General features: G+C 36.2%; 1 protein-coding gene across 1 annotated transcript; it reads right to left on the reverse strand.

The window, feature by feature from the left end:
• Window positions 1–673: 673 nt before the first annotated feature.
• On the reverse strand, window positions 674–11106 carry ELMOD2 (ELMO domain containing 2). The gene is made up of 7 exons (XM_017732667.1): window positions 9988–11106; window positions 9283–9377; window positions 8384–8513; window positions 7405–7538; window positions 6769–6837; window positions 5514–5647; window positions 674–5118 (listed from the first exon to the last, which is right to left on the reverse strand). Exons 2-7 carry the CDS (start codon window positions 9315–9317, stop codon window positions 4961–4963), a joined length of 660 nt encoding a protein of 219 aa, XP_017588156.1. The 5' UTR covers window positions 9318–9377; window positions 9988–11106; the 3' UTR covers window positions 674–4960.
• Between the last annotated feature and the right edge of the window lie 8 nt (window positions 11107–11114).

Consider the following 11114-nt stretch of genomic DNA (forward strand, 5'->3'; position numbering starts at 1 on the left):
GCATTTGTTCTCCAGAATTCAAGAGGAGAAACAAAGGCTGCCTGAGAGAGACAAATAAGCTAAAAAACCCCAAGCAAATTATTTAACATAGCTTGTATGAAGGCATGCCAGAAGATACAGTCTGAAAAAAAACAACAAACCATCAACACATGAGGGTTTCTCTTTCTTTTTCCAGAGGTGTTCTCCAGCTTTCAAATTTTGTTCTTCCTGAACAAAAACGCTCACATTTTGAGTTGCCTCAGAGAGTTAACTTCCAGGTCCTTCAAACAAAATTACTGGTGTGGGGTTTTGGAGGGTTTTGGTTCCGTTTGGTTGTGGGGTTTTTGTGTTGTGGAGTTGGGTTTGGTTTTTTTTGTTTTTTTGTTTTTTTGGTTTTTTTTTGTGCTAGTTTGTTTTTTTTTTTTAAGCTTAAGCCAGAGCTTCTTTTCAAGTGAGAATTTTAAAAGCAACTGAAATGAAGCAGTAATAAACTTCTACCACTTGCAGCAGAGTATGGTAGCCCATCTGCATAACAGGCTCAAGAACTGTAGACCTCTAAGCAAGCTGGAGGCAAGTGGGGAGGACGGGAGGAAGAAAAAAGGTAGGATAAAGCTTTCACTCATATCCCAGTGCAGGTGCATGAAACTGAAAATTGTTACATTTTCTAGCAGGCCAAAGACACGACTGTTGTCAATATTTTGGAATAACCCGTTCTTTATTTGCTACCATTGTAAACGTCTCTATTACACAGACATCACGGTTTACATTATTGCTTTTATATTGTGGTAAACAGGAATTCCTATTAGTATGCAGCTATCTAAGCACAGTGTCATAAGAAACTGCCCACAAGTTGTCTTGGGCTGGGCTGTTCTTAATTCCCTAGAGAAAGACAGTATCTAGACTGGCACAAGAAACAACCAGTCCAAAGATGGGTCACCATGGTACTACAGCAACACAAACAAGAATGACAGAGGGAAACCACGAGTTACATCACCACACAGCACTAGCAGTATTGTCAGGAATACTGACTGCTCAACTCCCACCTACCTAAATACAAACTTTTTCGTCATCATTCCTAAAACAAGGCTAAGTAACTTTTTGGTGAAATTTTATTTAAACTAGGATGGAAAATTTGGAAAACCAATAGGGCTGTGTGTGTGCATTTAATTTTTGTTTGCATTTTTGTTTTGTTTTTCAAAGACTGAAAGTCCAAAACTCTTTATCTGAGGTGTTTAAATTGACCCCTTTTACTATTGCCCATTAGGACAAAATGCCCTATTCTTTACATGGCTTTATCAGATGACAGAAGCACAACCAGTTTAAAAACATTGTTTCTTTCTTCCTCAGTAGCATTGTCTTCAGATGGCTTTCCAATCAAATTAGTTACTTCTGAAACAATGTGTTTACTTAGTGAAAGACTAGATTTTACAATTGCTTGTGGTAAACTTCCGCTTATCTTCTGCTTATCTTCATCCCTATGAGCATCTTTGTTCACAGAGTGGCACCATGTTTCAAGCATACACTAACAAACTATCTTTTATTGTTTAAACAGTTGCTACAGGAACAACAACAAATTTAGAGAACCACCTTGTCTCCAGTTTTAATTTTTTTTTCTTAAAATACTATTGCATACAAGCTTTCACATAGTGAATGTTCTAAAGAGGCAGCAAGTTAGAAAACTAACAGCACTTGCAAGTTCTAGTAAGATATGTACTTAAAACATGATGGTTATAAACAACAATTTACTGAGCTTTTAAGACCCTTAGAATAACCTGTGAGCAACAAGTTCTGATGTTTAAAGATTATATCAACTTGCAAAAAAGCGTCCTACCTCCATTTCCAGTCTTTCATAACCTTAGGATTGTCACCCTACAACGGTTAGCATAAAATACCACTGACTAGTAAAGCCTTGTTCTTGCCTTCTCTAAACACAATTTTACCTTTTTCAATACATTTTCTAACTACTACCATAATACAATTAACCTACCACTGGTGCAAACAGGGACACCCAGTACTAGTCTACATATAGTGAGTGACTCCTAGACAGAATTACTGGGCTAGTTGATCATACAAAACCACATGCAAATTCTAACAATTTCCTGGGAAGGTGCACTGGAGCCTAACATAAACATTCACCTTAATTACTACATGCAAACTAATGTATTCCCATATGTCTCACTCATCTGATGATGGTTGCATTTACTTTTTCTCCTCATGTACTGCCACAGTTTACTTCCAGATCACCTATTGATTTAAGAAGAAAAAAACTAGCAAAGATGCATCTTATTAAAAGCATGAACTACATTTGACACTAAAACATCTCAGGTGTGTGATAGGAATACTGAAACTCTATGGTTGGGCTTTAGAAGCCTCAGCAATAGTTAAATGTCAGTCTCCCTGTGAACAAGGAGTCCAGTGAAAGTTTCAATGCTGAAAATACATGGGTGCAGATTTTTTTTGCAACTGTTGCAAAAAAAAAAAAAAAAAAGCTTGCAGACAGCTCAGATGAGCCTTTAGAGATGGCTCAAACAATCTTGTAACTAGCTGGCAGGCAGTAGATGGAAACAAATAGGATCTCCTTTGCTGGCTGCTGCCAAACATAATTGGGGTCACTTCTGAAATTCAAAATGTCAGTCTCATGTTGCTTGCAAAGGAGATCTACAAACAGTAGAGAAAGTTATTAATGGAGACAAACCCAAGAGAAGCTGGGGCTAGAAAATAACCACTTGGGCCACTGCGAAGAGTCCACTTTCCACTTCCTTCCTTCCTTGGATTTGTGGCATGTCCAGTATCTGCAAGGCTCAGAGAAACAGAGCTCCACCACAGGACCTGAATCCCAGAATGCTCTCCATGGACCTCAGCTCTTCACTGGTGAGAATTCCAGGATCCAAGTACAGGGGAGTAGCAAAAGAACTGGGCTTCCCATTGTCAGATTGTATCTAATCTGGCCAGTTCAGCTGCTCAGTTTACAAGTCAGGGCAAACCATAAATATTCTCCCTATGACCATCTTCACAGTGGGTTTTTTTGGGTTTTGGGGGTTTTTTTATGTTGGTAGAACAGCATCAACCCAACACAGGTGAGACTGACCCCTTCCCCACCCTGCACGCATCCAACTTGTTTGACTCTTGTCTGTACCTAAGGAATCATAAAAAGAAAAGAGAACTGTGTTACCCCATATACGTGTACTGTGTACCCTGATCAGGGGCTTCCCCACAAGCAAGAGATCCCCAGCATTTAATGGATCAAGAGCACAAGGGTGGATGCAGTGCAACAAGTCACTATTTACATAAAACAGACTCACAGAATTACTGGGGTGGGAAGGCACCTCTGGGGATCCCCAAGTCCCATCCCCTGCCTAAAGCAGGGTCCCTAAAAGGAGGCTGCTTAGGGCCATGTCCAAGTGGGTTTTGATGATCTCTAAGAAATTCGTATTATAATAATATTACATATTATTTTTCATACTTATGTAGTGTAATAACACTCATTACAAAAAGGGGGTTATCTTTTTTTTTTTTTCCTTCTCATGCTTGCATTTACTGTGTTCAATGCTTATATTCTTCAGGAATCTCTTCTGGAGAACTCGTTGACTAGAAATTAACTAGTTTACCTGAGATGATTAAAAAAAAATATGAAAGCTTGTATTAGCTTACAAATTTTGTGCCACTGTAAGCTATTTAGGTATATGGTGAAAAAAATCTTTCTGAAATTACTCAAGTTTCTAAGGCTGTGATCTAGCTAGAAGAATCAAAATAAAAAGCTGATTGAAAACTGCAGAAGGCACTTATTTAATAGAAGGTCTTAGAAAACAAAGTGATGGTCATACCAAATCCATTTAAAGTTGCTCTAAGCAATAATTAGTCACAATACAGGCATGAATTTCTATTTACTAGATTGTCTGAGGATGGCACGACTAAGGAACACATCAAATTTGCATCCCTTCCATGGAAAATACATCTTTTTTAGACTTGTACTCAGATGTGAATTCATTTTTACAAAATAAGGATTGTGGCTGCAATAAAGGTTTTTCTTTAAACTTTATAAAAGGGCTAAACTAGATCTGTTGTACCTCCCACTAAGAATACCCCCTTAGCTGCTAAAAGAAAGGGCTGACAACAGATACTGAGTCAATCATGCTCAGCACTTGAAGTCAGATTAGAAAGAATCAAAAGTTTTTACAGTAGGAATACTTTTAGGAAGAGTAGCTTTAGCCTGAGGATCTTATCCTCATGCTGATGATACGTGGTTCTTTTTGTTTGTTTGCAAACTAAACTTCTTCCAAGCATAGGAATTGGCTGGTACAAATCCATAGATAAACTTCCTTATCCAGAAGTCATTTCTAGTAAATACATCAGTACGCTGATAGATTAAGCCTCTTCTCCAAAATTATAAACAAATAATATGTCCCCTTTGAGGACCTCTTAATTACAAAGAAATTCAACATTGTTGAGTGAACAATCAATGACATATATAGGAACAAGAACACAAAAAATCTAAAACCACAATAATTTCAACTAAAAACTGAACTTCAACTATTACACTAAAAGGTTGGAATTTAAATTCAAAGTTGAAAAGTTGAACTTAAACTGTCTTTTAAAAGACCATTAATAGTCAAACCTATTCATAGAAAATACGATGCAGCATAAATACCTGCTCAATTTCCCTGCACCAAGAAGTATAAAATAAAATTTAAAAGTAAGCAATCCAGAGATTCTTCAGATTTGTGGGTTGTTTTTTTTGTTAGTTTGTTGGTTGGGTTATGTTTCACTTTCTTTTCAAAAAGCTGCCCTTTGGAGAATAGCATAAAAATACCTGTAAACAGAGGTTGATTGTCCAAGCTTTCTTAACTGAATTTTGCTAATTTTCCTTTTTTTAATCTAAAAAAAAAAGTTCTATTGTTAGACAGTTTTTGGTGAAACACAAGACTTCCATCCAAATGCATCACTCGATTTTTGATACAGAACCTCATATACTGCAGAGGAATTAAGGTTTCTTTGTATCTTGTAAGGTCAGTACCACATTGCAATTCAGTAGAAGTCCCTTAATTTTTTCATGGAATTTCTCTCTGTACTGGTTGAAGTGCATAATGCTTTCTGGTTCCTCTTCAAACCAGAACTTGTCAAACTCATAAACTAGATAACCTGTGAAGAAAATAAAATACAGATCTGCAAAAATGACCTCCAAAATTTCATGCCTTGATCTAGCCAGTCCTAGAGTAGTCCTTGAGATTCTCTTCAACCCCTTAAAACAAGGACTATCCCACCCTGATCTACAGCAAGCTTTTGGATGCTTGCTGAATAAATATTGAGTTTTCAGACTGGAGTCTCTAAAATATAGAATGCCACAGAAATTATCCTTAAACATAATTTCTGCAGCACAATGTTTAAGCAGCAGGTGCATTTCCAATACCTGATGCAGAAGACAAACAGCTTCCTCTGGCTAATGAGAAAAGAGTGGAAATGCACTCCAAAGAGCCCAAACTCTAAGTTGCAGCCTACGCTGAGTAGTCTGTTCTAGAGAAGCTACAGATACTTACAGTAAAACTGATGGAAGTGCTCCATCTGTGGCAACCCAGAGACCATGTTGTAGAGATGAGCCTTTAAAGCACCATTCTTGAGCAAGCTGTATGCCATCTCTGTCAGATTGATCCCAACTATGGCATAGGAGTATCTGCAACACAAATCATGGTTTTACCTTATGGATTGAAAGACATAAAAGCTTCCCTGGCACACTCTGCTTTAGGACAGCTGTGAGAGTCAAAATTTTTCCTGTAATACTTGTTGATGAGGTGATTCCAGTCTACAGACCATTCCCTAGTGCATCCAACGATGTAAAAGTTATTGTAATACTGAGATGGTAAGGCTAATCAACATTGACTTCAACTTGTTCATTTGAAATCCTTAGATCTGCTGGAATATTAAAAACTGGAAGTGAAAAACATTGTTGAAGTATAAATGGAATGGCTATTTCAACCTCTTGTTTGAGCTGAAAGAATCTGGTTTTCTGTTACATGGTATAAAAAGTATAATAGAAATTCCTAAACAACAGTTAAAGTGTTTGTGGAGGAAGGAAAAGTAAAAATTAATTAATTTGTGCCAATTATATAGTTACGTAATTGAGCAAAAAGTTTCACATATCCTGTTCATGACAGAGTTGCACAGGGTAATGTTATTTACAATCAAAGTCATGAAGGGCTCCTGCTATTTGGTAGGTCATCAAGTTAACTAGGGACTAGATGGATCAGATTATTTTATCTGACTGATTTGAGAGTGTATTTCCCTGTAAAATTAGCTAAATGTTCAAATATGCAAAGTTTTCGAAAACAAATTTAAAGCTGAACAACAACAAAACACCTGTTTGTAAATACCTAGTACAGAGCAGGAACCTAGCAAAAAAAAAAAGGACCTTATGAGGTAACCTATACTATCCCAACACAGGATCAGTAAGAAGGTGAAAAAGAAGTATGAATTTCTAAATCTAATCTAAGTCTATTACAAATAAAACTAACTATAATGTTAAAGGTGTTCACTGTGTTAAATAAAGATGATATTTTGCAACATTTTTGTCCCAACAAATCCATTCTGAAAAAAAAAAAAAAAAAAAATCTGCACTTAGTTCCCAGCTAGAAATTGCTTTCTGTGGTTGGTTTCTCCCACCTATTTTGACCCTTTTTTCATTCTTTAATGGAAAAAACTCACATATATTTTCCTCTTTACTTTCTGGACACATATTTAGCAGTCTTCACATGAGTTCTTACATAGAAGACCAGAAAAAATCCTAGAGTGACTTACCCCAGCTTTGGGTGATTTGATCGAGAAAGGATCTGACGAGCTTCATTGGTGTAATGCTTACTAAAATACCTGGCAGTGTAAAATATTATTTTAAATTCATGAAAAAAAAAATACTGTGTTCAACATTAAAATCTGTAGCTTTAAACTAAAGGTGAAAACTAGCCTGTAACTGAAAAATAGCACAAAATGAAAACCAAGGAAAAGGTAGAAAATTAAATTATATTCAGCATGAACTAATACTGTAAAAAAAAAATCATTGTGATCTGAACATCAAATATGAAGTTCAACCTAGTCCAAAAATTATCTTAGCAAAGATATGTAAACCTGTCTATTTTTCATTACAGTAGGCATTTTTACATTCAGGAATTTTTAAAGCTTTTGACAAGTTAGGTACAACCTACTAACGCTATCATATGGCAACAAAAAAATAACCTGTCCTGGGCAAATTTCTGTCCCTCCCCTCACTTCTTGTCCTTACCCAACCACACCACGTTTACAATGTGCAGCCACTAGAGATGCTGAACATACTGCTTTCTATTTGCTTCTATTCAGTTTTTATTAGAAATATCATTAACTAGAGAAAATACAGATAATGAAAATTAGTTACAAAGGAATGAAATACTTCTTTTCACTTACACCAGATTCACTAAGCCCAGCAGCCCCATTCCTCTGAAGTCTGTTTTGGGATCATCACCTTGGAAGCCGATGTCACACCACTGTTTGCTGATTCTGGCCTTCAGATTCTCGTAAGGCATCAGCAAATTCCAGAGCTGCACAAATATACTTCCATGTTATGCTGCTCAAGTATTCCAAGTCACATAACTCAGAACACTTGCTGCTGCACACTAGAAACCATTCACCAAGGAACAGGATACAATGTGCATGCTGCTCTTCTCTTAGTAGCAATCTGGAGTCTGCTACAATGTCTCATTTCAGCAGTTATGAAAGTTATTACATTTAACATTAATTGTGGTAATTTCCCTTCACAGACAAAGATGCTGTATGAATACCAAAGAAACAAAGACTTGTTTCACCTCAGAAATTAATTTCTGCATCATTTTGTAATAGGACAGCTATAAACTGAAATACAAATTCTCAATGAATACTTATTTAACCTGTCAGGGTTGGGGTTTCCATAGCAAGTTGAGATAATTATGAAGTGCTAAGAAAATAGTTAAGTAGTTTTTATCTTCCAGCATCAAACTATCTTCCTTGACATTGACTGGGATGCAATAATAAGAAAAAATTAGTGTCTTCTTTTAATTTAGTAACTAGTGGTTTACAAAGTTAGATGTATCCATAAGGTTAAGTACCTTTTTAGCAGTGATTCTTCAGTGACCCATAACAAACCTGTTTTGCTACTTAGATGTGTTATGTCTAATTTCACACAAAATAATTCCATTGCAAGTAACTCTAGTTTACCTTTTTTTTTTTTTTTTTGGCTTGAGGTTTTATTTTAGTGTGTCGGTTCTATAATGGCTTTGTAGTTTGCAAGTAGAAAAGAGCTTTAAATAGATCAGCTGGTAAGAATGCTACCAATAAGTTCATGCAATGTATTGGACTTGGAGGGGGAAAAAAAAAACAAACAGCATTTGTATTTAAAAAATTATTTCACCTCAATTAACTGTTCCTCGTGTTCTTCATTTTCTGAATCATATGGGATCTTCCTCAGGTTTTCCACATTCAAATACAGTTTTTTATAACCTGATATCTGCAGTAAGGATATATGCAAATTTGTCTTAAACCTGAAATAATAACAAAACACCATAGAGAAGTTTTTAAATAGGCCTACTTAGCCATAAATTCTTGCTGAATTACCAGATAAGACCTTTCTTATGTTAATGCAATGTAAACACCAGAACTAGGAAGTGCGTATCTTTCAAACTACAGCATACTGGTTAGATACACTATCACATGGATCTTACATACTTTAAGTATCTTTAGCTGATTCCTGTGCTGCAGTCAGACTCTATTACCCTATATTACAGAAGAAAAAAAATAAGCTAAAATCTGTTATGACGTAAGAAAACTCTATATATCATCCTGACCCCTGTACCTCCACCTACCCCCAAACTTTTTGTAAGTCTTACATTCAAACTTTGTAAGAAATACTTACAGTTTCAAAGAAGAATTTCATTAGACTTTAAAATTTTGGTTATTCCGTCACTCACTAATTACTTATGCAGATGAATGCAAATATTAATCAGGCATCACTATACTCTCTCAAATATATCTAAGGAATTACATAGTTCTTGTAATCAACCTACGCAATAATCATACTAGCTAGAAATATGGAGTAACAGAAGGGACTCGCAAAACAGAGATACAGTAATCCCAAATCCACATCAATTACAACTTTGCAACTCATTTTCTAGAACTGATGAGGACATAACCACATCTTATTTTCAGATTTCATTCTGAATACCTGTGTTGAATGGCCTAAATATTGCATCAGGTTAAGCAACTGGAAGAACATGCTAAGAAGTGAGAACAGAGAGAGGTTTCCAAACACACCCTGTATCCTTCTGTTCAATCTTCTTTTCTTTCATTATATCTCTGACACACTTCTCCACTTCAGCTTCTTCAACATGTACAGCATTTCTTAAAACCTAGGAAGTTAATACAGTATATGACTTAATGAGGAATGAAGACATCATCTACTTTATTATTATTGCTCAGCTTCTGTATATCTGTTGTGTGTATTATTTACTATAAGAAGGGTCAATTTAAGGTAATTGCTTACAATACACTGGCTCAAATTGCATATAAGAGATCTGCAATAATTGCATAAAAGCATAATTTGTAACTTTGTTAGGCTGTAAACAACAATGTTTACATAGGAGTTGCATAAAGAATAAATACAGAGCTGGAGAGTTGCTTGGTCTAGATTCTTGTTTGCTTTCAACTGCTGAATTGAAATATGTTCTTCCTAGTCCAACTGGAACAAGTGCAGCCAAGGTAAAAAGGCTTCAGAATTAGGAGACAGGTAGCTAACAAAGCTGAGATTTCAATGAAAGAAACATTTGAAAGGACATGGGACTGCTTTTGAGAAACCTTAAATAAACCTAGCATACAGAACACAAAATTCCAAGTTTTCTCCTCTCTGCCCTTTATTCTTCTTCAGTTCTCCACTCTCAAGAAGTAAATGCATGTGTTATTTTTCTGGGATCTGTCTCTGAAAAAAGGTTTTATTACAGTTTCATCTCTAGTATCTCTTACCTTATTTTTTGATGACTCCAGTGAATGTTCTGCAATATGGAAAAAAAGTAGATGCCACAGTTAAAGTGAACTATTTTAAATAACTGACAATAAGTCTTCCTGCAGTATATAAGTATTATAAAACTTTACATCCCTTTTATACATATAATAAAAAATTACTCAATCTTAAAATGAACATGTTGTCAGGTAACAGAATGTCTTAATTTACACAGATTTTTTTATAACTCTTCAGTACAATGCTGAAAGTAGATTAGGATTTTTTAAAGCATCAATTACAGGTACAAAACCAAGACAAATTTGAAAAGGTGTCAGGAGAGAAGTATGTCAATTGATGTTTTCCTGTTCTCAGAAATTATTTCGTATTTATTACTGAAGAATAAGGAAGTACAGTCACTTCCGCAAGTTATTCTAAAACCACAAAAATGTTCAGTAGTTTCTTCAATTGCTATTTTAGATCAAAATTCTGCATCAAGCAGAATTGTAAGTTAAATCACTCTTCCTCCCTCACCTCCAAAAAATGCATTTATGTCTATCCAGTGTGAATTTTTTTTAGTAAAGGAAGGTAAAAACATGTACACAAAGTAATGAGAAGACTCTGGGGGAAAAGGTATGATTTCTGATTCACTTTTTGATGACACTGGAATTTCCTTAGCAAGCAGACAAGGAAGCTAGCTCTGGCGTTGATTTAGAATTCTCATAGGATAGCTGGGATGAAAGGAAGAGTGACAATTCTGGGGATGCACACCAGGTACTGGTTTCCAGCTACTGGAAAGCAGGAGGCTCAGGGGGGACACGATGGCTCCCTACAACCGCTGGAAAGGAGGCTGTGGATAGGCGGGGTTCAGTCCCTTCTCCCAGGTAACCAGTGACAGGAGAGGAAACGTCCTCAGGTTGTGCCAGGGGAAATTTAGGTTGGATATTAGGGAAAGTGTCATCACCGAAAGGGTTATCAAGCACTGAACAGGCTGCCCAGGGCAGTAGTGGAGTAACCACCATTCCCGGAGAGATTTAAAAGATGTGGCACATGGTTTAGTGGTGGGCTTGGCAGTGCTGGGTTACTGGCTGGAATCGATGATATTGGAGGTCTTTTCCACGCTAAATGATCCTGTGACTCTGCTGCTCCACAC

This window comes from Corvus brachyrhynchos, unplaced genomic scaffold (genome assembly GCF_000691975.1).
Source record: "Corvus brachyrhynchos isolate BGI_N302 unplaced genomic scaffold, ASM69197v1 scaffold444, whole genome shotgun sequence".
Taxonomy (NCBI): Eukaryota; Metazoa; Chordata; class Aves; order Passeriformes; family Corvidae; genus Corvus; species Corvus brachyrhynchos.